The sequence below is a fragment of the Suillus plorans genome, assembly GCF_016647745.1.
Source record: "Suillus plorans strain S12 chromosome Unknown HD556scaffold_40, whole genome shotgun sequence".
In the NCBI taxonomy this organism is placed as follows: Eukaryota; Fungi; Basidiomycota; class Agaricomycetes; order Boletales; family Suillaceae; genus Suillus; species Suillus plorans.
The window spans coordinates 176000-201109 of NW_024537424.1; the positions used below are offsets into that span (position 1 = coordinate 176000).

Sequence of the window (25110 nt, forward strand, 5' to 3'; positions counted from 1 at the left end):
GCAAGGTAAGAAATTGCAGCGTTTAAGTATTGTAGAAGCAGAAACACGACGAAAATATATGATTTTTCATCGGCCTGAATATTATGATGATAACACGTTGCCCAAGACTAGCAGGGATGCTTCAAATCGCAAGGAACAGATAAAGTGAGACAAGACGAAGCTGCGGGCCACACTGACACATGTGGGTGTTTCACCCCCGCCGCGGTCTAGCGCCTCCGGCGACGTTCACTCGTTTGGCAATGCGGCGTCTGACCCCCGCAGCCACTGAGTACGACGATGGAACTGAAGGTGTTGGCACGATTAGCGTGAGCTGTAGTTCCTAAAACCATCGCAGTTAGTACTGGTTTTGATAGGACGAAGGGGAAAGCTGTACTTAAACCTGAAGTAAGGAGACGAATGCAAACATGTTGCATATGCTGCACTGTCTAGCCATAGATTCATCAGTCAGGTATGAGATAGTGGTGTAGCATGCATACCATCATAAAGACATTATCTAGAGTAGGTTGAGCATCACGAGCTGCCGCTGTGTTGCTGGCACGAACACTCGTATTCGGCAGGGCATGGTCGTCACCGTCTCACATGCCGGTGCAGTTACCGAGGGTCCTGGATGTCCAGTGGAATGATCGACTGGCCAAAGCGCTGACCAGTACGTTCCGAGCGCGTGAGCGAAAAGGGCCTTTGTGTAAGCGTCCATGTGGAGATTCGCATTCTGGTCGAAGATTCGCGATCTGAGTTCTCTCTCTTCTTCTGCGTCCTGTTGTCCCAGACCGGCCCTTTCAGAGGACCTTGCCCTGTATTGGTGGGAACGATAAACGATAAACGATCTTGCGCTCGAGTGCGACTAGTTATTACATAAATGCCTTTTGATGATGACGTAATATCATAACTTAGTACTAGCGCACGTGGCGTTGTAATAGCAAGTACAAAGTCAGCTGTTTGCATGTAAAACTACAACTTGTCTTGGTGTACCGTAACCGAATGTCTATCACAAGTTCATTCCCTGACCATATCCCCAGCACCATCGGTTATCTCTTCTCACCAAAAGTCACCAATACCGACGGAACGACACGTGACAACTTCTACTTCCAAACTATCTTTCTAGACGAAGTTGTCTCGATAGAGGTGAGTGGCTGCTACTCATCGTAGAGCAAGCTTTGTGTCTCACATATTGACATCAAGGAAGTTCGGGCCAAAGATTACCAGCTCGGTGGTCGACCTCCTTCGTATCCGCCGAAACCAGAATTTTGTGGGGTTTCCTTAGCCCCCGAGCAACGTAGTCTGTTTGACATCGAAGAAGAACACTCCCCACCTTCACATCCGAACGAAATAAAAGAGTCCCCCTCCCCACCCCCGCATTTGAATGACCTCTGGTACGATGATGGGAGCGTTGTCTTGAAAGCTGGAGATGATTTCTTCCGTGTGCATGGATCTATTCTAAGCCAAAAATCTTCTGTTTTTGCAACCATACTTCTTCAAAGTCAGACAGAAAACACAGAAACACATGAAGGGTGCCCTGTGGTTGCACTGGGCGATGATGCTGAAGAGCTCCGGCAGCTTCTCCTTACCATATATGAGATATCGTATGCATCACGTTCTCAAAGATCAGTCGCTTCAACTGACCTGCTGAGCCAGGTACTTCGAGGACAACGCGCAATATTTCGTGTATTTATGCGCCGTTCTTCGTCTCAGCACGAAATATGAGATGAAACGATTGCGTGATTTAGCACTTCAGCGACTGAAACGTGGCGTTCCAACGACACTTGCATCTTTCGATGATCCTGGATATCAGGACGACCGCGCAACCGCGCAAAAACATGTCCTTGCGGTTATCAACCTTGCCCGGGAGACCAACTGCTTGGAACTGCTTCCTTGCGCCTATTACTACTGCTCCCGGTTACCGACAAGTACAATTTTCGAGGGTAGTGGTGGAGTTATCCTGGCTTTACCAGATATAACCGCTTGCATCCTCGGCAAAGAACAGCTTCTGAATATGCAACGCCAAACGACTCACCCGTTTTTATACACACTTCCAAAATCTAAATTTGGGTCCCGTTGCAAGGATCATTGTGGAGGTAATGATCGGCTCTTGGAATATTTGCAGCGCCAGGATTTCAGGAGGCCGTGCACGTTGGAGCAATTCATTGATTGGGAGAAAATAGGGGCGTGCAAAAGCTGTGCCTCCCCACACCAGAGCGCACACACGAAAGGTCGACAAGAAGCATGGGCACAACTTCCTGGAATTTTTGGATTGGAAAGCTGGGAGAAGATCGTCGCATAATTTGATTCGCGGTTGTTGCATGTTTCGCGATGATACAAAAAACAACTAATAGCTTGTAAGGTTTTGTTAATTAGTACTGTATCAAGTGTATTGTATTGTTTCAAAATTTCATGTCCAGCGCAGAGTCAAATATAACATTCATTCATTCACACTCATGAAGGCGCCGCGAAGTATCACGAGGAAAAATGCGACAACATTGCGAGAGGTGAAATTATAGCATAAAAAGCAATAACCAAGACGTTCATGAAGTGCGTGATGCAAAATCGTGAAAATGACGTGAGCATGAGGGTGATCGAAGGTGCGGGTAATGTGAAAGAGGATAAATCATGACAATAGCAATATATAAGAGCAATGAAAACTTGATGACGGGAAGGGTATGTATGCTCCAAAAGAGGGAATAATCATGGTGACAGAGAAATGACATGGGGAACGGCAACCATGCGCACCCAGAAATTAGAACCAAGCAAGTAATGCGAGCGTAATGGATGAATGAGAAGTGAAAATGAGGAAGTTAAAGAAACCAAATGAATAATAAATATACTCATTAGAATCAGCCAACAATAGTGCGGGACAATCTTCTGGAGACTGTCCTTCCAGGCACTATCGCCTTGAACGCGCGGAGAACGATTGCAGCAGTAGCAGTGTTCTTGCCATCCTCCTTAGACGAGCGTGATGTGCTTGCACTGCAAGCTACAACACCAAGCTCATCCACAGATGTATTGCCCCACATGTCATCACTAGACACCGGCTGAGGCATCGTCCGTCGAGAAGAATTAAACACCTTGAAGTTACGCGGATTGCTGTTTGTTGGTTTACATTCCAAAGTGGAGGACGCAGTAGGAACAGGTTGGAGGTTCTCAGATTGGTATCCCTTGCCGACGCGCTTGACACCTGTGGTAGACATGAGGAAGCGGTCATAGACACCTTCCACACGACGTTGATCAGGTGAGTTGATGACCATTTGCTCCCCAGACTTGCGCGGTGGATAAGGTTCCACATGGAAAGGAGACGCAGTAATATCACTGTCATCGAACAGAATTGACCGTCGTCTGATCGGGTGGGGTGTTTGCATGTCAGTCCCATCTACATCACCTGACCATGGCATGAATGGAGGCGCGATGAACATCTTCCGATCCAATACTGCAGACAACCGTGGCGTAGGCGCTACTACTGTTTCTGCTCAAGAACAATCAACAACTAAGCTCATCACAATATGCAGAAAACCCACCTCTCGTAAGATCAAACTCTAGCTTATCAATAGGTCTGATGTGCCTGTCTAAATTTCCCTGAGACCGTGACTTCTCCCTTCTCTTCGACGGCGAGCCCAAACCATCCATGTCATTTTCATCGGCCTTGGGCGAGCGCGTCGAGATGGTGGCACGACGCTGGCGTCGGGGAGTCTGAGCAGGCACATTAATGGTAGGCACACCAGCACGCTGGGTGAACCCAGAGTCATCAGGAGAGAGATACCCCGAGAACGAGTTGCTCTGATCCGCGAGTGCCGATCGTCCTGGGGACAGCGGCGCATTGGGGTCATTACAAAATATCTCATTCGCAGCAAGCATGCGCCTTGGAAGGCGCGAAGATGAACGCGACATATTGGCATTGAGCGCCTGAGAACTAGAACGTGAAATGGGCGGCGAGAGCGGAAGCGCAGGAGGCGGCGTGATGCTGGTGGACGCAAAAGCAAAGTTCTGGCGCGTTTCCTCAACGACTCCTGAAAATGAGTTGCATGAGCCCACCACCCTGTGAACGAGAGTAAATGCGCTTACTCTCAACATTCTGAATCCAGAGATTCATTCGATCTATAGCTGTCTCTCGGTCCTTCTCAGCGGAATCCTCTGGGCGAATATCCTCATAGCTGAATCTCCCAGCTTCACCCGAGCGGCGCTGTTCAAACTCAATGGGCTCCGGAGAAGCACACCACACAGGTGTCGTACGACCACTCGTGATTTGGCCAAGCGTCGAGGACTTGTACATCCGAACGCCTTTATCTGTGTCATCAAAGTTCAGAATTAGACAAAGGGGGTGATTAGAGGGACGCACCGATAGAAGCTTTCACGCTGTGTTTAAGTCCAACAAATCCAGACTCACTCGCCCGACGCATTTCACTTGGGAGGTTACATTCAGCTGGACGTACGTCATCAATCAGCATATATCCAAGATAAAACGCATGCAGAGGACCACTCACCAGGTGCCGTCGACGCTGAATAGCTCCTGTCTATTCCAAGCACCGAAACACTTCCTTTGCTCATCTCCAACAACTGCGCGCTCGCCCTCACGCCTATTCTCGCAATCTCTATATGCTCTGAGCTCAAATCCGCACGATAGCTCGTAACATTCGCATCAATCTCGCTATCTGTCTCCTCTGTCGACACTTCGTGTTTGACGTGCATCTTCACGGGACTCCTCTGCCCGCTCGGAATGGGGGAACGACGTGCCTCCTGAACCTCCTCCCTTTGAATCGCACACTCCACCTCTTCGTCACTCAACTCCGTCTCATCATCGTTAATGTTTCCGTTGGCTGACGTCATAATGGACTCAGCTTCGCGCTGCATCTCCGTCAGTCTCTCCATCTCCCGCAACCGTTCGCGTTCGCGCTCCCACTCGCGCATACGGTCACGTACGCTGCCTTTGCCTACGGTCGAGGACGTGGTATCGGCCATGCCGCTGACATTTACGGTTGTTGATACGTTCGCGAGGTCTGCAGCAGAAGCCTTGGGGGTGTGGTGCTCGTTCAGACTTGTCCTCGACGTGTTCTGTGCGACATTGACATCGGTCCGTGATACACTTCGAACGTCCGTCTTCGATGCATTACGAAGGTCCGGCCTTGACGCGCTCCTAACATCTGTCTTCGAAACATTCCTCAAGTCCGAAACGCTCCTCAAAGTCCCCTTCGCCCTCGCCTTCGGCAACCCATGCGCACCCAAATCCACATTCTTCGCAAAACCCGTCAGGTCTGCCAATACACCCGCTCGAGAACGCGAACGAGGTTTACGACCGCTCATTTTGGGTGTGCTATTTCCTTTGTTTTGGGGGGTGTTGCCTTTGCTATCCGTGATTGGCGTGTTTTCTTTTGCACGTGGCGTGTTTTCCCTCCCTGTCCTCGCGCTCTTCTTTCTACCACCTTCCATGTCTCTGAGAGCGAGATTTGAAGGTGCATTCGGTCCAAGCGGTTTCCGAACTGGCGTGAGCGAATTGAGCGAGAACAACCCAGAGTTGTTGCTCGTGTTACCACTCATGTTCTGAGTATCGACAGGACTGAGGGGGGCAGGTCCGAGCTTCTTTGCGCCCTTAACAACAGGGGATCCTTGTACAGTGGACAACTTCCGTCCTTGGCGACATCCATCCGTGTGAGGGTAGGGTGAGCGGAGCTTGGGTTGTGATTTCGATCGTGCGTGGTGCCTCTCGTTGACGCGGGTGTCCTCCTGGATCTCCTTGTCAGGTGTGCGGGAGACCGAGCGGGATACTGAGGAACGGGAAGGAGAACGAGAATTGGAAGACCAGGGGAGCGAAATGTCAAGACGCCGCGAGACAGGCGCATCTCTGGGTACGGCGTCTTTTGGAGTGGAGGTGTCTTTTGCTGGGGGAGATGTGAATGAAGATGAGAGTGTATGGATGGGCGACTGCTTCGCAGATGAAACGGCAGCAGAGACGGATTTCTCTGTGATAATGGTAAGTATGCATTTTCTAACGAAGATGAAACGTGACTCGCTATGTACAAGCTTGTCCGGAACTGCACCTGCAATCTGCCAATATACATCAGCCATGGCCTGTTTCGCCGTACACCTCAAATCAGCATTGGGAACAATCATGCGCTTGAGCAGCTTCTCCACGGGCCTGGGAATGGTGTATGCGCCTACCCATTTGCCACGCATCTATGCGATGAGCGTCATCAATTATCTGCTCGTTAGACTTTAAAACCCCAGATACTCACCGTCCTGCCCCAGTACTTCTCCAAGTCGGCTTTGCTTGCAAATTGCTCGCCCTCTTCATGTTCAAACGGCGTGCGACCAACCAATATCTCGAAAAAAGTGACACCGAGTGACCAGATATCAGACTTTCGGGTGTCATGGGGAAGACCACGAGCGCGTTCTGGAGAAAGGTACTGCACGTCGCACAAAGTTTAAATGACACGTGAACGCAAAAATAGAGCGGAGAAAATGCGAACCTCAGGGGTGCCGTATGTCAAATTACTATGGAATGCTTTGGGGGAAGACAGGTCGTACTTCTCTGCGAACCCGAAATCGACCAATACGGGTATATTCTTGTGGGAGAGCAAGATGTTGGCAGGTCTGTGGCACGTACAAATTTGGTTAGTGAAGTGCAGGACAAAAGGCACGGACGGAAAGGGTTGACAACGTACTTGATGTCGTTATGCACGACCCCACGCTCGTGCAGGAAGTGGACACCACCCAACAGTGAGCGGAACCATTCTTTTGCTCGTGGTTCGGAAACCTCGACGGGAACGAGGGTTGGTAGATATGCCCTGCAATACAACGTAATTTGTCAACCCTGAGGTTAAAAACGCGACAAGTAACGTACATCGTGATAAGCGCATATGACGGGGTGATGATGAACGAATGAAATGGAATGATCGAGGGATGTGGGTCGGCCTTGAACGAGCGCACGATCTTCATTTCATTCCATCTACGCATAAATGAAGATATGAAAATATGTCAAAAATCTGTGTTAGACGGGCCACGAGGCAAGCGGACTTACAGCGAACGCACGCGTGCGGCCGTTGTGCTAGTCTTGGAGCGGTGTACGAGCTTAACAGCTACTTCGACATCCTTATGCTTGTTGGGTGAGGAACTGGATTTGGGACGGCAAAGCCAAACGCTGCCCCAGTTTCCGAAGCCAATCTATATGACGTTCATTTAACTCGTTCGGAAGAGGGGATACGAGACATACCTCTTTGACGAACTGAAGACGTTCTGCAAGAAGATGGTCTGAGAGGGAGAAGACGTCGTTGGCCTCTGGTGCTGAGGTGTTCATGGTCATTCTTGCTGGATGCTAATGAGTTGGTAGTTAGATGCTTGTGGTATTTAATGAGACTTGGGATTTGCAATGGTATACAAGTACACTGGTAGACGTGAATGGGAATCAGAGGAAGTTAGAACGAAACACTGCTCGTGGTCGTCTGCTGTGATGAGCAGAGTCAGAGCCAACGAGGTCAGTAACAAGAAAATTGGTGGAACAGCTTTATTCGAATCACAGTCTCACATATACATATCACACTCGAACACTACCCAAACATTAGTAAATAACGCGTCGTTAACTTCTCAGTCACGTTACCATCAATCTATGAATAACACTCTCGCACGCATACAATGCGTTGGCCGACAATGACGACGTAACCGCCGACGTTCTTAAATTCTTTAGATCAGAGCTCGGGGACCGACTAGAACACGTACCGACACATAATTGTATGAACCTTTGAAATCTATCATCATTCCAAATGAGGCGGTACCACCATCCGAGCTATTAAGCTGAGCGTTCTGCCGCTGGTGAGTCAATTGCTAAATGCGTTTCAAAGCATCAACAGCTTATTTTCAAGCGACAAGGAACGGTACCTGGCAAGCGACAACTTTATTAATTACATGTATCGTTTCGAACACACTTGATAAAGCCTGGCCAGTGAAAGGTGCGTTCTACTATTTTTCAAGTGCAATATTTGAACAGGTTTCTTGGACCTGATGATCCCCGGTAATATACTTCAAAATATCTAAGCTCTTCATCGCGGGAGCGCAGCCTCGGGTATCTCGCAAATTATAAGGCTGGGTATTCCTGTATGCAGATTCGTGACACGTGTCCCAAGTGGTGGACAACCCACCTACACTCCTTCGATATTCTCCCAGGCGGATCAAAAAGCTGAGCACCGTTTCCAGGTGCGAGTTTATTTCTCCCAAACCCATTCTTACAAGCTGATTGCATGTTTGATTGTGATCCAAGCAGGCCAACGACACCGTTATTCATAGAGACAACTCTAACACATAAACGTCATATAGAAGCTAATTTGGAATTATGATGCTCGAGTCCTCTATCTGTTCGGCAATCCACGTGAATGTCAAGTTTTCAGTTGAGAGAGTGGCTTACTTCCCTTTTAGCTTTATGGCGGGCGATCAGCATATTCTTGGATAGGAAATCCACCACAGGCTCGACCAACAAAACTACCACCCTCGTGCAAACATCACCAGTGCGTTGCGTCACAGTCGGTCGTTGAAACGTTTGACGGAAACACTGTCGTCAAGTCTTCTGCAAATACGTGGCCGCAAGTCGTGATAACGTTGTTGCATTAGTCCGGCAGTCGTAACATCGACAGAGCCTTGCCTGTGTAAAAGCTCAACTAATGCAGTGGCCGACTCGCGTCTCTTCTAAAAGCCCATGCGCGATCCTCACAGTGGTTACCGATGGCAGGAGCGTTGATTAGACTTGCGAATTTGTCTCCTGGCTGATCCTGAGGCCTAGATCTAGAGTGTTGGTCTCATCAATTGTTACCTCACTGTACAGCTGGTGAATTATGTTCGTAACTTCGTTACACGTTGACTTCGAATCGAGATATGTGCTCTAGTGTCAAGAATGTCCAGATGATGAACATATGAGAACATATATACACTGATGAAACTTTGAAGAAAATAGAAGTGTAATTATCAATAGAGGAATTTGCAAGAGAAGACGAAGAAAGCTGCCAGAATTCCGTCCTCATAGAGAAATCTAAGACATGGTCGCACTAAAGAATTCTAGCGGTAGTGTCCACGTGGAAAATATATATTGTGCAGGAACCTCTTGCAGGAGCCTTCAATGCTCCAACGTGAATCCGAGTCGTGAGTGGTATGGTAAGTGGTGACAAAATGTGAGCACACGAAAGTGTGCGATGATCCTTGTCCTGACAAGGCTTGCAACAACATGGCTGTGGAGGATGAACTCGGCGGCTGCTACGTGCCGTTCATGAGCTGCAGTGAGGGTGGCGCCGACGTTACTACCGATGCGGTATTACGATCGGTTTCTGTTATTCCATCGTTGGTGAGAATGTAATTGTCTAAGATTACTTCGAGCGTGCACGGCGAGAGCGCTTGGGCGGCGGGTCTCGTGGAACAGACTTATGTGCCGGGGAGCGGTGTCGAGATATCATGTTCCATAAGCGTTGAGCCAAGGATGGGTTGGGGGGCTGAGGGAAACCCGATGGCTCTGCAGTATCAGCCTGTGATCATGATGTTCATGTGAGAAAGGCGAAGCAGGCAATCAATTGTGAGTACTAACATGAAATATGAACTTAGGCTGATTTTGGTGCTGCGCAAGCTTAGGAGCGTTGACATCGACGATCCACAGAGTGAGTTTCCCGTCGTATCCGCCATGAGCTAGGTATCTCCCGTCTCGCGAGAATGACACACAATGAATGGTTTTAGGATCCTGGCTGACTGATCGGCGGAGTCTGTGTGATTTTGTATTCCATAGCTGTACAACACCGAACAACCCCACGCAAGCCAGGATGTTGTTCTTAGGTGAAAGAGCTACTGAATATAGGTCATGGTCGTGCGCATAGTGATGGAGTAGTTGGCCCGTGGTAGTGTCAAAAACACGTGCGAATCTGTCGGAGGCGGAATAGAGTTTAGTGCCCGACCACACCAACGAAGTCACGACGTTCCCCCCTCCAATAGGTCCAATGACACGCTCTCCATTTGCTGTGTTCCAGATGTAAATTGTATGGTCGCTCCAACCTGACGCAATTCTATCACCCAAAGGTGAATATGAAAGGCTCCACACCTCCTCCCAGCTTCTATAGTCGATATCATATCGGTGCTCTGGCAGCATCCGAATGTCAATCGCAACCTGTAATTTTCCACTTCTTGCTTTTCGGATGAGGATTGTTCCATCACCGGACCCGCTGGCAACATATTTTCCGTTTGGAGACCACGACACCGACCGCACCGCCTTTCTATGACCCTTCCAATTACTAATCATCTTTCCGTTGGTGGTCCAATGCTCAACACCCCTGTTCACCCTCCCACACGCAATTATCTTCCCGTTCGGTGACAATGCCAGTGCGGTTATGTCTCCTCCTGTACCTTTCCACGGTTCACCGACAAGATGTCCCGTATCGCAGTTCCACTTCCGCATCATGCCATCTCGCGATGCGCTCACGATGTGAACATTGTCGCGCAAGAAGACAAGACTCCATATAATGTTCTCGTGGCCCTCAAATTCTTTCCTAGGAGTTGAAGCTTTCCTGTGGAAGAATCTAGCAGCCATAGCTTGTCACCGGTAAGGTTCCCGGGGTATCAAGTCTCGCTCTGACACGGTTCGTGATCAATTATGGGTGGAGTAGTTCAAATCGATTCTCACCGGGTTGTTTTCTGTCTCTTACTTGGTCGCAGGATAGCAAGATGAGTGGTGCCAGTTTATGTGTTGGATACACTGATAAGGTTGACGCTACTTCATCTGACAGGTTCAAATACTCACAGCATTTCGGCTGCAAACGATAAGTTTATGACCGTATCAGGTGGATAGTTCCCATCATGATCGAACGATCATCCACCGGGTCCCGATGTCAGCACACTAGCAACCACAATGTGCATATACGCAATGCCCACTGTCGTGGTCAACATGACCTCTCGCACGTATTCATGATAAACTCTCTTCAGAGCGCGTGTACTCCGATCTCTAAATAGCACTGTTCCCTTCCGCGAAGATGACACAACACAGCTATCATAGCATGCGAAAAATGCGGAGACGAGAGACAGGTGTGCACATGCTACGGGAGTACATTGTGCTTATAGTGATTGTGCTGTAAGGATATTCATCCCATGTTAGTACAAGATGACCTTCCCTGATAATCACGTTAACTAGCAGTTTGTTGCGATCGGTCGTAAATACGATTGACAAAGACCGCTTTGTCGTCAAGTCTCTTGAAAACTACGATGGCTGACCTTGTTGCATCGGCTGTAACCATGTAACCTCCACCTGAGAGCCTTTCCTGTTGGAAATGCGATTCAAACGACTACAAGCACAATGATAGATTTACTGTAAATACCACGAGCAATAGGAAATCTATCATACCCAATACCATCCCACCCCCTGGTCCTACAAGCCGTACATTTATATGAACAAAGACAAATAAGTTATCGAATGACATAGAGTGCCTCAGCAAATGAACTCATGGCTGAAGCGAATTGGAACGACGACAACTAATGATAAATCCACAGCAGCTTACTGCAATTTCTTCTATCCCGCTTGTCGAGGCTTGTGTTTGTATGGGCCGTCCTTGAGAAACCTGCGCCACTTCTGCAGGTTGACCTGGTAGCGTTGAACTGTTGGCTATATCGTCATTCGTGCGTTGCATGGCCGCAGCCGCTTCCGCATCAGATTCAGGGACAATGCCGTATCTCTGCAGAGTGATCTCAATTATATGAAAGGGGAGGGAGGATTAGTAACTCACGTTTTCATCGCGACAAGCAGCAACATCGACAGGACATCTGGAAGATCCTATGGGAGTTGAGCTGGAATTCCAGTGCCGGGAATTCTGTGGTATTCTGTGTTGGGGTGCATTTGCAAGTCGAGTACTGGGACACAGGGAATCAAATGTGAGACTTTTGCCCTGAGCCTGCACTAACTGTTCCCAGAGACCTCGACCATCTTTACTATCCAAGTGGGCGGGAAGAGTGCGATCATAAGAGGGTAAGCTCTGCGCGTGGGCAGGAGGATCATCTCGCTGTTTGCCAATATTCTTCGTGGCACTGAGCGAATCATGCACGGAACCGCGCTGAGCGCAGTCGAGTTGAGATGACAGTGTGTGAGATGGGCAGGATGGAGCCGGCTGCGAAGACCCGCTCGTGTGATCTACAGCCAGAGGAGTCTTGCACGTTACTGTCGATGACTTTGTCTTGCGTTTCAGTATCAAAGCCATGTATTTCTGTTATTCCCCGTCTCTACTAAGAATACAAATGTTTAAAACGTGAAGCCCAAGCTTACCTGGAACCCGCGCACGGCAAACACCTCGACGACTTCTGGATGTGGAGCCATGCTGACGGATGTAGGATCCTTCCCTCGAGTATGCATCGACCATTTCCAAATCTCTGCAGGTGAGCTTTGCGTACTGGTAAGAGACCTTCCACGTGGCTGGCCTTCATCTGCTTCTAGTTTGTTGGAGCCCAGGCCAGCATTTATGGGGCACTGATCACCCATTGCATTGAGATGATTTTTTCAATAGCAGAAACGCGACTTACATCGGCATCTTGGATGCTGGCCTTATCATTTTCTTCTGCTCGCAACTTCTCGTCTGGTGTTGGTTGGTTGTGTGCTATGGTTGCAGGCTCAACGAATGTATTTGAGCATACCCGCCATGCCAAGAGCTTGTGCTTGGTGCATTCTCGTAATGTGACAGACCGAGATATTATTTTCCAGAAGCGTTGAGCTGGGGACGGGTTGGGAGGCCGAGGGGATTTCGCTGTTGTGGCAGGAAGAGTAGTTTGAGAAAACTACATACAATTATCATCAGTACTAGACCCTTCGCGTGACAAACATAATGTATACCTGGAAAAAATTGTATGGGTCATCGCGCATCTCCTCGGTGATGCCATCACTCCCCGTAGCATCAACCTGTGATAGACTGTGAGCCGAGCAAGATAAGCCATCAAATATAAGAGTACTAACGTCGAGGAAAGAAGACACTAGTGGGGACTGGGGTTGAGTTCTTTGGTGTAGCTCGGGCAGAGTCTCTTCAGGCTGTTGCGTAGCTTCAAGTTGTCCATGATCTTGTTGAGGTAGTGTGGATGCTTCAAAATCGGGAACTATGTCTTCCACCATCCAGAGAGTAACCTTGCCGTCCATTCCGCAATATGCTAGATGGTTCCCGTCTCGAGAAAATGCCACATGACGAAGGGTCAGGTGGTCGTGAAATGGCTGTCCAAGTGGCTGATAGGATTCTGTGTCCCATAGTTGTGCAACACCTTTACTGCCCACACATGCTAGGAGATTGTTTTTGGGTGAAAGCGTAACAGAAAACAATATATGGTCGTGCTCCAAGGAATGGAGTAGTGCACCTGATTCGCTATCAAAAACACGTGCAAAGAAGTCGGATGCAGAATAAAGTCTAGTGTTGTCTGACGACCACACCACCGACATCACAGAGCTCCACAGGTTTTTAATGGGCCCGACGGTGAGCTGGCCAGTTCCAGATGCAGATTGTAGCGTTGTACCCGCCTGATGCAATCTTCTCTCCCGAAGGTGAATATGCAAGTGCAGACACACCAATTTGCTTCGTCTGGATTGGGCCCACCTCTACATCCCCACTTTCTACTTTTCGAATCAGGATTTCTCCATCGAAGGATCCGCTGGCGATATGACCTCCGCTGGGAGACCATGAGAGCGACCGCACCCAGTTCCTATGACACCTCCAGATACCTTGAAGCATGACTTCTCCATGGGTGTTCAACTGTTGAACACTTCCATCTGCCCTCCCGCACGCAATCATCTTCCCGTCCGGTGAAAGAGCCATTGCATACATCCTTCCCCCCTTGCTTATTAATGGCTTCCCAACAGCGAGTCCTGTGTCAAGGTCCCACTTATGTATCGTGCCGTCCTCCAAACCGCTCATAACGTGAATATTGTCGTGTAAGAAGACGAAATCTCGAATTCTCTTCTTGCGTACTTCAAGCTTGTTCTTTGGTATTGGTTTGTTTGATTGCACCGGGATTGAGGCTTCCTTGGGGGTTTGCCCCACAAAGAGTCTAGCAGCCATGGCTCGTTATCGATAAGGTGCCTAGTGCCTCGATCTGGCTGTAACGTGGCTCATGATCAATTATGGGTTCAATGACAGTTCACCGGTTCTTACCAGTGCTCTACTATCTCTCGCCTGGGGACAAGCAAGCTAGGATGGCGAGTGCTTTAATATGGCTTCTACACGACATTTCTAATCCTCGGTTGAGAGAAAGTTCATATGGCGATATATACAGCGTGGTGATATTCGATATCAGTGACGCAGCTTCTCGCCCATTAAAGTAGTTTGCTCCAGGGCACCCATAAGTACTCTGAATCCTAAAACGCCACATCCTGCTCATTAAAAGCTCTGTCCCTGCTCAAAAAAACAGCACAACACCTTGCAATACTCGCCGATGTCATGATGGCTATCATGGCATACATGAGGCCCTTTTAGTTGCATGGTCATATGGGCGGGACCAAGAGACATGGAGATGAATCTGACACACCAGGTGCCAGTGAGCGAACTCGGGCTCTCGGCTTTCGGCGCTCTTAAGTTGGTGCAGATTCATTCGGTGTTAGATGCTGAATCAGAATATATTGTCCCAGTCTCATATGCGCCCAGACGAGAACCATCCAGTGTTGATCGGAACAGTGTGCATCCTGCAGCTTCTAGCTATACTTGGTGCCATTATCGCAATTCAGTGAGCGCCAAGCCAAATCAAACTCGGATACAGCCGGGAGATCTGGGCTGAATGCAACACAAATGAACGGTCGAACGAGGGTCACGCGTTTTGCAATTAGCAAATTTATGGTATCCTGGTATGTGATTGTTACCGTTATAAGCTCATCTATATTTTTATCTCGAAAGTTCATCAAATGGATTGGCAAAAAGTATCTTTGCTGTAACCAATTAAACCTCATGGTCGTCTTCGCTTTCTATGTGCATAACCGCTATTATGTTCTCAATGCTCATGTCATCCTGAGCATGTGTTCTGCTAGGCATCGTCCAAGTCTCAGGCTTTTCACGCTGGCTGGATGGCTTCCGCTGTGACGCTAACTTAGCGTTCATGACTTTGGGACATGGTTTAAACTAAAGCAAGAGTCCAGGTTGGAGCTAGTAAGGTGCGGGAAGATATGCATCTTAGAGGACATTGGATACATCACTTATTAGATTTCGGGCGCGAGGAAATTCATACTAACGTCAAGTTGTTTACAACAGACTCGATGCTATATCCTCCACTAAGAAGACACATGGTCGTGGCATGAGTGGAGAAATCGTACAGCACTCGATACAGGACGAGGTACCGCTTGGCAGAGGGGCGATCCCTGACCTCTTGAAGTTGATACCAGCTATCCTCGTGCTTCGGTAACATGCATCAATCCGGTGACAGCCTGTCGCGCCGCAATGATTCATGTGTGTGGCCATGGGGTGGTATGTTGCGTTTTTAATCATGGGACTGCTGGCCAATCCTCGGTTTCATCTATAGTGCTGTATTCACTTCTCACCAAATTTACAGTGCTTTTCCTTTGCGTCCACACTCCTAGTATGCATCTCGCGCGTCAATCCTGTATTGTTGTATTACCTAATTCGTTCATGTATGTTGATTTTCAGACGCAGTGTCAAGTGTTGTCTCACTGTGTCAAGCACCCGGTCAACTCTCTATACTACTCCGCACCACCACGTCAAGCCCCAACCATGGCATGTCAAAAGCCTCGTTTGGGCTGGGTCAAGCACCACTCACACCACGACAAGTTCTCCCAAACATCTTCGCAGTCTCTGTACTAATATCAACATCCACACTCCATGCCGCGTCAAGACCTACTATCAGTGCCGCGTCAACCATAGCACATACCGCGTCAGTGCCATGTCACATGGTCACGCAGCGTCACGGCCGCGTCACGACCGCGTGAAAATAGCTACGCCCGGAGCCCCTGCCCCACCAACTTAACAGTACTTATCTCCGGAGAAGGTTACGCGCGTGCTAGTCCTTGCGGCGGCACACAGTAGTATCACGTGCATAGCTTAATCTAAGCTTCAAGCCTGAATAGGCTTCCGCTCGATATTTGCATCATCGCGATGGTGTTCTATCATTCACTCCCGCCCATTCAGGTACTTAGGTCCAAGTAGTGCTCACAGTCTTATTCCGAATCATACACAGGTTTCGGCTTCTATAAATAATCCTGCTGACGAAAAACAACGGCGCCGGCTCCGAGCGCAGTTGGGCATAGTCCTGTGCCTGTACAAGCCGTTCAACTTCGTAGCCCACGCCGTTCTCAGCATCCATAGAAATGGCAACCTATAAATGATCTCCCAATAGATCCCACTTCGACACAAACATAACGATGAATTTATTTACCATCCCCTCTCCATCAAGTCTCTGGACAACCGTACGTTCGGGTGGCGCATTTCACGTTGCTTGTTCATTTGCTGCATTATGGGCTTTTGTCAAAGTCCTAAGGATGCTTCGCTGGCGAGTGAAGACGACTCAACTGCTGGGTCCGCCTCGTACCAGCCTCCTATATGGCGTTTCGCGCGACCTCGCCATAACTCAAGATAGTGGTGCAATCTATGAACGTTGGGCGACGGAATATGGGGTAGTGTATATGACTCCGAGCGTCCTCGGGCAGACTAGAGTCGTGCTGTGTGACCCAAGAGCTATTGCACATTTCTACGCTCGCGAGACATATGTGCATACGCCCCTTTCGTTGGCACTTCTGAAGGCATCAGTATGTTAACATCATCATCTTACCTCGTTTGTTTCATATCTCCTGTCAGGTTGGCAAAGGGCTACTATGGGCTCAGGGCGAAACCCACAAAAGGTACTGTTCAGCTCTTGTCCTTGCGCAAGCGACTTACCTACCACCCGCGAATTAGGCAGCGGAAGGCCCTCACGCCAGCATTCAGTAATGCAGCCATTCGGAAGCTCACATCGGTGTTTTATGACTCAGCATACAAGGTAAGGATTTACGTTGCGGGACATGCAGCATCTCTGAACTTGATACGTTACAGGCCAAAGGAAAATGGGATACTGTCCTTGAATCGAGCAAAGATGGCGACGCTGTAATCGAGGTCCAGAACTGGTGCGTAGCTTTTCTGACTTGCAAGTGCCATTCCTAATCGAAACGACTCAAAGGATGAATCATATATCGTACGCGAAGATATTTTGTCATTGACGCCTTGAACTGACGGAACATCAGTTTGGACACGGTTGGCATTGCTGGCTTCTCCCATGATTTTGGCTCGCTCGATGGAAAGCCCGCCAGCGTGACCGAAGTGTTTGATACATTTGGAAGCAACCAACCTTCAGCAGCGAACGATATTTTCATCCTGCTCGCATCAGTATTTCCCATCATTCTCAAGATCCCCACTGAGCGGCGGAATCTATTCAAGAAACTTAGCGTCACCATGGGACAAATATCTAACGAATTGTTGATTCGCAGCCGCCGGGAAAAGGATGTCAACATAGGCGAGAGAGGCCAGGAAAATTCTGTTATCGGATTGTTGAGTACGCTGTCTGAGAGATTCATCGTAGTCTCTTAATTAATGCGGCGATCAGTTAAATCCGAAGGTCAAGATACCGAGTTACATATGTCGGAGGAGGAAGTAATAGCTCAGGTCCGTGAAGACGATGTATCACAGCCGTGATTTACGAGCTCACATCCCGCAGATGAGGGTCTTGCTTCTCGCGGGTTATGAGACAACATCCGGTGAGTCAGTTTCTTGCCCGCTGTTGTCATACTGGCTGACTCTTCGTTGACAGTTAGTCTCACGGTGAGTTTACTGCATGATTGCGTCTGCACGCTATTAATGTGATGATCAGTGGGCGCTGATCGAGCTATCGCGACACCCCGATGTTCAAACCAGGCTTAGAGAGGAACTGCTTGCCTTTGGCCCTGATCCGACATATGACCAATTAAAGGCCAGCCTCCCGTACCTGGATGCGGTTGTGCATGAAACCCTACGACTTCATCCTCCAGTGCCAGAATCCATTCGTCTTGTGAGTGCGTATGTCTGCATGTGAATAGATACGACAACTTTAAGTCCACAGGCAGCAGCAGATGACGTTATTCCCTTGAGCGAACCTGTGCGCACGATGTCTGGCAACATGACGGATAGTATATCCATAGCAAAAGGGACATTGGTCACGGTATCAATTGCGGCAATCAATCGCTCTTCGACCATCTGGGGACCTCACGCAAAGGAATTCAAGCCTGACCGTTGGCTGACTGAAGACGGCATCGGTGGGAAGGCCAAGGAAGTCCAAGGTCATAGGCATTTGCTGACATTCGTTGATGGCCCGAGGACGTGTCTTGGAAAAGATTTTGCGATCATGGAGTTCAAGGTGAGTGATGCGGATCAGGAACTTTGGACGTTATTCACTGTGATACAGACGGTTTTATCGGTTCTGGTGAAGAACTTCGTGTTTGAGATGCGGGATGGACCAGATACCCCAGTCGAAGTTGCGAGGGGGATTTTACCTCGTCCACGGGTTGTTGGAGAGGATGGTACTGGAGTGCCTTTGAGAATCCGTCGGTATGAATGATTGGTTGCGCTGCACCAGATTTTACTATATTTCCCCCCACTCATTCGCGACCAAAACCCTTGATTTGTATTCAAAACAGAAGAGGTATGTGCGATTGGTATTGTAATATGGACACTATATAGCTTTGTATGCGCTATCCTTGCTATCTTTTTTGTTGCCAAGCGGAGCATTCCCAGAACATCGACGCCCATGGATTTGAAGTGATAAGTAGTGTACACAAAAACTGATAAATTTATTATGGCATCGACATTCTGGTCGATTTGCTCATCTTCTTCCAATGTATGCTTTTGTTATCGGCTGGGTGTGGTACTACTTACCATTCATCGTTCTTAAGTTTGTGATTCTGGTGGAGTTTTGAGGTGTTTTACTCAAGGGCAGAGGTACTACCACACGTTTTCCTGACGTGGAGTCCTGAACTTGAGACATGGTTTAAACTAAAGCAAGAGTCCAGGTTGGAGCTAGCAAGGTGCGGGAGATGTGCATGTTACAGGACATGGGATACACGACTTATTAGATTTCAGCCTGTACAGAATCAGCCTGCTTGTATGGGGAAGACGGTGCAGAGTTCAATAAGATAACCCATGTACAACGAACAAGAATAAATAAGTTATCGAATGCCATAGTGTCAAGAAATGGACCCATGCTGATGTACGTTGGAACGACGACGATAGCCAAAGAAAAATCCGCAGCAGCTTACTCCTCCATAGAGAATTTCTTCTGGACCGCTTCTCGAAGCTTGTGTTTGTATGGGCTGTCCTTGAGACAGATATGCCACCACTGTAAGTTGACCCGGTTGCGTTGAACTGCTGGCCACATCGTCATTCGTGCGTAGCATGGCTGCAGCCGCTTCCGCATCAGTCTCAGGGACAATGCCGTATCTCTGTAGAGTGATTTAAATAATATGAAAGGGGTGATAACGAGTTACTTACATCTTCATCACGGCAAGCAGCAATATCGACAGGACATCTGGAAGATCCTGGGAAAAATAAGCTGGAATTCCAGTGCCAGGGATTGTGCAGTATTTGTTGGGGAGCACATGCAGGTGGAGTGGTGGAATGTAGGCAACCAGATGTTGGATTTTTTCCTTGAGGCTGAAATAGTCGTTTCCAGAGGTTTCGATTATCTTCGCTATCGAGGTGGGCGGTGGAACGCTGTTTGCCTTTATCCTTTCTGGCGCCGAGCGAATCATTCGCAGAAGCACGCTGACAGCCATTGTGTTGAGATGACATTGCGAGAGTCGAAACAACACGTACATCATCAACAGTTCCACCCTGTTCGCCTTCGCCTTCGCCATCCTCTTCTCTCACTTTCCCTTCTGGCACTGATTGGTTGGGTTTGATGGTTGCAAGCTCCACGGACAAGTTTGAGCGAGCGCGACGACCGAAGAAACCACGTTTGGAGCGTTCTTGTAGAACGGACTCGTCTGGCGGTGAGTGACGTCGAGAAATGACATTCAACAAGCGACGAGCCGAAAATAAGGAGGGTAAATGGAAGCCAGGCGATGGCAATGGAAGAGATTGCTGCGAAAACTATGAGTACGTGATATCAGTACCGGTGCTCTTGCATGAAAACAAGAGTTCCACCTGGAAGAAGTTGTTGTTATTATATGGGTCGTCATGTGCCTCCTCGATGAAGCCACCACCTCTCGTAGCATCAACCTGCAACGGCACTGTGAGAAAAGTAAGACAGGCAGACAAACGTGAAAGCACTGACGTCAAGGCATGATAATGATGGGGAGCTAGGCCGAGTTTTTTGTTGTGTGCTTTGTCCATCACCTTGCTGGGGTGGTGTGGGTGCTGGAAGCTGAGCAGCTACGTCTTTGAGCATCCATAGAGTGAATTCCCCATCATCTCCGCCATATGCTACGTATCTCCCGTCTCGAGAGAACGATACACAGAGAAGCCATCCGTTATACTCCTGGTAGAATGGCTGGCCGAGTGGCTGGTGGGACTCTGTGTCCCATAGCTGTGCAACACCTTGGAAGCCCACACACACGAGGACATCGTTTTTGGGAGAAAGTGCGACCGAATACAGGGAATCATCGTGCTCGAAGGAATGGAGTAATTCGCCTGATGTGCTGTTGAAAACACGTGCAAATGTGTCTGATGCCGAGTACAGTTTACTGCTGTCGGCCGACCACACCAACGACGTTACATCTAACCCCAGGCCATTGATTGGGCCAATGATAAGCTCGCCGGTTTTCGTATCCCAAATGCAAATCGTACAGTCGCTCCCGCCTGATGCAATTCTCTCACCCGAAGGCGAATACGCAAGACTCCGCATACAGTGGTTCTGCTTCATGTTGATCGGGCCCACCTCGACTTTTCCGCTGTCTGCTCTTCGAATGAGGATTGTTCCATCTCCTGACCCGCTGGCAATATGCCTTCCGCTAGGTGACCACGAGAGGGACTGCACTACCTTGCTATGACCAGTCCAAACACCTTCGATCCTCTTTCCGTCGGTAGTCCACTGCTGAACGCTTCCGTCCTTCCTTCCACACGCAATCACCTTCCCGTCTGGTGAAAGCGCCAATGCATATATATCCTCTCCCTCAGCTTTCCATGGTTTCCCGACAACAAGTCCTGTGTCGCAGTTCCACTTGCACATCGTGCCGTCAGACGAACCACTCACGATGTGGACATTGTCGTGCAAGAAAACGAAATCCCAAATCTTCCTTTCGTGTCCTTCAAATTTGTACTTAAAAGTTAGTCTTTTGGATTGCGATGCGGTCGAGGTTTCCTTGGGAGTTTGCACTGCACATGATCTAGCAGCCATAGCCCATTATTCCAATCTAGTGGATCAATCTGACTCTGCCACGGGTGGTGATCAATTATGGGGCCGAAAAGTTCGACCAGCACTCACTAGTTAATATGCTGGTCTGTTGCTTGGGGGAAACCTGGCAAGACAGGCGAGTTTTTATGTCCTGGAGGTGGCATGCATGGCTTCCTCGAGGCGGCGCTAATCGTCTAGGTTCATCTCGCATCGGTTGATGTTTGCAAACAACGATCTCCAACTATCCAATTGCAGTCGTGTTCTCTCAAGGCGACACATCGACCAGTAAGTGACGCAGCTTCTCGTGTCTATCTATCATTTGCTCCAAGAACCAACGTTATTGTTCATATGTACTCCGAACTCTGACTATCTCTTAATCATTCAAAATTGTACTCCCGTCCAGAACACAATGCAGTCCTTACTGACGTCAGGACGAGCTGTCATAGCATGTGCGGTGCGAGAGACAGTGCCCAGGGAATTCTGGCATGCCAGGTGAGTACATCGTGTTTCTGGTGTTTGTCCTGTATATTTATCCAATACTGGGTGTGTCTTCGAATCAGAACTTCACAGAAGTGTTGGTCAGTACAGATGATCTTCGCTCATCACCTGCACGCTTTGTCACACAGCCTTATTCTCGCCTTTGACCCATCCCTCGTGTCAACACAGAACGTTGATTGCGCGTTTCTCAGGTCTACACGACTTAAGGACCTCATTTGACATGCTTCTTAGTGGTGGCCACAGATCATGGAATACAGATGTTGACTTCCAATCTAATGAGATTGATTGATGGGTGTCGTTCTTCGACTCTCTGCTCACGCCATTCAACCAAGTGTCATGTCATGTCTGCATGCGTATGCTGACCCATCTCTCCTAGCTGCCTCTGAGTCAGCCGTCTTGCCTGCCATAGGGCACTCATTAAAACAATGACACTTTTCTTTATGCGCCAGCTCAATACTTATGAGTTCCGCTGTGACACTGCATCGATTTCTCGAACTCCGAACATCTCTACACTCTATTTCATTCTCTGATGGCCTGACGTCCACCGGCATAAGGTTCGATATATCGGTGATTTCAATCTGAAAACGTCCTGCCACCCACCTGACCTGCACCAACGATCATGCTAACTTGCTGACTCGAGCCGATCCTCAGCTCATGAAGTACATTTACGGGCCCACCCGCCGCAGCCTGCGAAAGTATATAATATACTAGTAGGTCCGCGATAGAGTGCTTGTAAGTGCGGGACAATGGGGAGGGTCGAAAATTGTTTGATGAGGACCTTCGAAGTTTCGTTTCATCATAACAAGGACAGGTCGGCTCTTCGACGATATATTGTGTTCACAGTAATAACTCAGGAAATACAATATCATGTAGCACAATGTTGTTCTTGAGTTCGAAGTCTCTGCAAATAGACACAGCGTGTCTCTCCAGATCTCAGATCTCACCGGTGCACCCCTGACCTGACTGAGCATTTACATAACATTTGAGACAAAAGGATGATATAAAAAACGCACCGAGGGGGCGTGGTTCCAACACCTTTCGTATCATATATACCAGTTACAAATAGGATCATTCTGGGGCAATTGCCATTGAACGGCACAGCGCGGAATCACCACAGTACATAGGTACGAGTCCCGTTATGTCCAACTTGAAGGGTCTCGGAATATCACTGACTGTGAGTCTAACATAAGAATGGCGCCAGTGTTGACTCCGAACATCATTATCTTTGGAGAAACAGGAGTGGGCAAAAGCTCCGTCATCAACCTGATGGCTGGCAAACAGATTGCGCACATATCACCTGACTCTCACCGCTGTACTCTGCATTGGACGGAGTACCAAGTAACCTTTGGAAATGGGACTCGATACAAGGTGTTTGATACGGTCGGCCTCGACTCGTATGGGCACCCTCAGGTTCTACTGCCACACACCAGAGAGTATGTCTCCGCAATTTTAAATGCATACGACCTCATCGACACTTTGAAAAAACGTGGAGGTATCAACCTCTTGCTCTTTTGCATACATGGAGGTACTAGTAGAGTCACGGCAACCATGCAGAGAAACTATAGGGTGTTCTTCGAATTTCTCTGCCAGGAAAGAGTGCCGCTCGTGCTAGTAGTCACAAACCTCGAAAGAGAGCGAACGATGGAAGACTGGTACACGCGGAATATAGGCAACTTCGAGAAGCATGGCATCAGGCCCACGGGACACGCATGCATAACCGCGGCAAATACTACTAGTTGGTCGGACACGTCCGGCAGGAGGAATAGAGACAACATCAGCAATATCTCACATTTCCTTTTCGGTCTGATTCATATTATTGCTCTGAAAAAAGTCGCTAAGTAAAAAAAGGAAACCTCTGATGTTACTGATTCTACTGATTTCACTTTTTACAAACTTGGTTCAAATCAATATTGTAGTATAAGACGCGAAAGTGAATTAAGTGCGGTAATACATTTTTTTTTGACAAATATGTTAGTATGCGATTGGTAACAATAAAAGATGAATATACTTCGCGCACGGGTCTGGAACAAACAGACACTCTCAGTTGTGCCGCGTGCGCGCGAAGGTAAACGTGTACTACTCGAAGTAAGTAAAGGTGAATATGTGAAACTGTGAGTACCTCACCTCAGCCGTGCATGCGAAGGCCAACATCTGAGGTGCGAACCGCTGAACCAGAGTCTTGTGTGGTGCGATTGGTTAGGTTGGGCTGTCCCTAGAGTGTTAACTCTAGGAGGGACAAAAGTGTGGAAGCCGCTCACCCATATAAGACCGATTAATGTGGCTGGTGTGGATGGCGGAGCTTTGAACGGAAGTTGAATTTCGCACGTTTAGGAATAAGCGTGTCGATGCAACCTTTTTGTTATTCACCAGAAGAATGCTTACTACTCGCGGCGTTACCCGCCTCTCACATCTCAGAAGTTGTTGCCTGCCATTCGCAGACTGTGAGTGTGCTGATCCTCCTTCAAGCTCAAGCCATGCTGATAGTAATACCCACCTCTCGGAAGTCGTTGCCCACCGTTTGCAGACTGTAAGTGTGCCGATTCTCCTTCGAGTTTAAGCCATGCTGATCACAGTCCTTTCCCACCAGTCGCAGGTCTGCAGCTTACCTCCCACTTCACCAGCGAGGCAACAGCGAAAACTTGGATCTGTCAGCATCACGGCGTTTTGTACCATTCAAGTTTTTACTGCCGCCACCTTCATATTGCTCTTCATCGTAGTATTACAGTTGAAGTTTTGTTCACTCGCAATTTCGACTGCTTTGTCTAACAGTATTCGCTCATTTTCTAAATCCTATTTTAATTGACTTTTTGTCGTGTTTCATTACTTCACTTATTGTACTGAATGATCACTTTTTCATCTTACTACCAGAGCGATAAGTGAAATTAAGACGAAAATAAGAGATCGACTGGTCTGAATAAGTCAGTGTTTGCTTATCCAGCGCTCCTACTTATTTGTGCTTATTAAGTCATTTAAGCACATCAAGTAAATGTGAGAATTTCCTGATGAAGTATAAGGAGTCGCAGTATAGGGGGTCGCAGTTGATGCATGAATCAAGGCACCGAGTCCGTGGATTGGTTGAGCTTCATTGCAATGCATACACAGAAGGATGGACCGGTGGACAAGGATGGTTTGCGTCCGAGTCCGAGTCGTTCATAAGCAAGTTCGTGAGGCAAGTTACTAGACGTCCCAACTTGAAAAAGGTGGATATCATCAGTGAGATCCTCGTAAAACGAAGTGGAATGGCCAAGGAGGTGGCTCAGCGGGTAGCACAGCACATTATTAGATACGACAAAAATCAATCGTAGGATAATCTCGTAC

General features: G+C 48.4%; 8 protein-coding genes across 8 annotated transcripts; 4 read left to right on the top strand and 4 right to left on the bottom strand.

Annotated features, from left to right (window-relative positions):
• Positions 1–927: 927 nt before the first annotated feature.
• On the top strand, positions 928–2431 carry HD556DRAFT_1383273 (uncharacterized protein). Its single transcript, XM_041303302.1, has 3 exons — positions 928–1122; positions 1180–1580; positions 1633–2431. Exons 1-3 carry the CDS (start codon positions 979–981, stop codon positions 2276–2278), a joined length of 1191 nt encoding a protein of 396 aa, XP_041158602.1. The 5' UTR covers positions 928–978; the 3' UTR covers positions 2279–2431.
• HD556DRAFT_1383278 (uncharacterized protein) lies at positions 2432–5942 on the bottom strand. Its single transcript, XM_041303303.1, has 6 exons — positions 5727–5942; positions 4470–5675; positions 4325–4408; positions 4051–4272; positions 3507–3995; positions 2432–3454 (listed from the first exon to the last, which is right to left on the bottom strand). Exons 2-6 carry the CDS (start codon positions 5518–5520, stop codon positions 2829–2831), a joined length of 2472 nt encoding a protein of 823 aa, XP_041158603.1. The 5' UTR covers positions 5521–5675; positions 5727–5942; the 3' UTR covers positions 2432–2828.
• A 43-nt stretch (positions 5943–5985) lies between these two features.
• HD556DRAFT_1240083 (kinase-like domain-containing protein) lies at positions 5986–7276 on the bottom strand (the record flags this gene model as incomplete). The annotated part of the gene is made up of 7 exons (XM_041298091.1): positions 5986–6156; positions 6216–6386; positions 6450–6573; positions 6645–6767; positions 6824–6928; positions 7001–7143; positions 7193–7276. Coding segments are annotated over 7 exons (921 nt in total), but the record flags the coding sequence as incomplete, so codon positions are not given.
• Positions 7277–11120: 3844 nt separating this feature from the next.
• Positions 11121–14018, bottom strand: HD556DRAFT_1528242 (WD40-repeat-containing domain protein; the record flags this gene model as incomplete). Its single annotated transcript, XM_041309376.1, has 9 exons — positions 11121–11279; positions 11339–11362; positions 11493–11666; positions 11718–12191; positions 12251–12451; positions 12505–12756; positions 12812–12877; positions 12932–13380; positions 13436–14018. The coding sequence occupies 9 exons, from the start codon at positions 14016–14018 to the stop codon at positions 11121–11123; spliced, it is 2382 nt and encodes a 793-aa protein (XP_041158605.1).
• A 1179-nt stretch (positions 14019–15197) lies between these two features.
• HD556DRAFT_626215 (uncharacterized protein) lies at positions 15198–16124 on the top strand. Its single transcript, XM_041311126.1, has 2 exons — positions 15198–15410; positions 15496–16124. Exons 1-2 carry the CDS (start codon positions 15384–15386, stop codon positions 15925–15927), a joined length of 459 nt encoding a protein of 152 aa, XP_041158606.1. The 5' UTR covers positions 15198–15383; the 3' UTR covers positions 15928–16124.
• Positions 16125–16321: 197 nt separating this feature from the next.
• HD556DRAFT_1444944 (cytochrome P450) lies at positions 16322–18522 on the top strand (the record flags this gene model as incomplete). Its single annotated transcript, XM_041306858.1, has 12 exons — positions 16322–16705; positions 16755–16798; positions 16854–16935; positions 16989–17059; positions 17113–17127; positions 17177–17484; positions 17536–17594; positions 17647–17686; positions 17740–17750; positions 17800–17976; positions 18028–18321; positions 18370–18522. The coding sequence occupies 12 exons, from the start codon at positions 16322–16324 to the stop codon at positions 18520–18522; spliced, it is 1638 nt and encodes a 545-aa protein (XP_041158607.1).
• Positions 18523–19032: 510 nt separating this feature from the next.
• Positions 19033–21297, bottom strand: HD556DRAFT_1444945 (WD40-repeat-containing domain protein; the record flags this gene model as incomplete). Its single annotated transcript, XM_041306859.1, has 6 exons — positions 19033–19059; positions 19220–19402; positions 19452–19724; positions 19776–20051; positions 20106–20180; positions 20236–21297. The coding sequence occupies 6 exons, from the start codon at positions 21295–21297 to the stop codon at positions 19033–19035; spliced, it is 1896 nt and encodes a 631-aa protein (XP_041158608.1).
• Positions 21298–22744: 1447 nt separating this feature from the next.
• HD556DRAFT_1272502 (uncharacterized protein) lies at positions 22745–23738 on the top strand. The gene is made up of 2 exons (XM_041299194.1): positions 22745–22916; positions 22983–23738. The coding sequence occupies exon 2, from the start codon at positions 22984–22986 to the stop codon at positions 23632–23634; it is 651 nt and encodes a 216-aa protein (XP_041158609.1). The 5' UTR covers positions 22745–22916; position 22983; the 3' UTR covers positions 23635–23738.
• The last annotated feature ends 1372 nt before the right edge of the window (positions 23739–25110 follow it).

Coding starts and splice junctions, on each gene's coding strand:
- HD556DRAFT_1383273 (XM_041303302.1), top strand. CDS start 979: ATGTCTATCACAAGTTCATTCCCTGACCATATCCCCAGCACCATCGGT. Junction 1,123..1,179: donor ACGAAGTTGTCTCGATAGAG/GTGAGTGGCTGC, acceptor ATTGACATCAAG/GAAGTTCGGGCCAAAGATTA. Junction 1,581..1,632: donor CTTACCATATATGAGATATC/GTATGCATCACG, acceptor CTGCTGAGCCAG/GTACTTCGAGGACAACGCGC.
- HD556DRAFT_1383278 (XM_041303303.1), bottom strand. CDS start 5,520: ATGAGTGGTAACACGAGCAACAACTCTGGGTTGTTCTCGCTCAATTCG. Junction 4,409..4,469: donor TTCAGCGTCGACGGCACCTG/GTGAGTGGTCCT, acceptor ACGTACGTCCAG/CTGAATGTAACCTCCCAAGT. Junction 3,455..3,506: donor AGAGTTTGATCTTACGAGAG/GTGGGTTTTCTG, acceptor GTTCTTGAGCAG/AAACAGTAGTAGCGCCTACG.
- HD556DRAFT_626215 (XM_041311126.1), top strand. CDS start 15,384: ATGATTCATGTGTGTGGCCATGGGGTG. Junction 15,411..15,495: donor ATGTGTGTGGCCATGGGGTG/GTATGTTGCGTT, acceptor CCAAATTTACAG/TGCTTTTCCTTTGCGTCCAC.
- HD556DRAFT_1272502 (XM_041299194.1), top strand. CDS start 22,984: ATGGCGCCAGTGTTGACTCCGAACATCATTATCTTTGGAGAAACAGGA.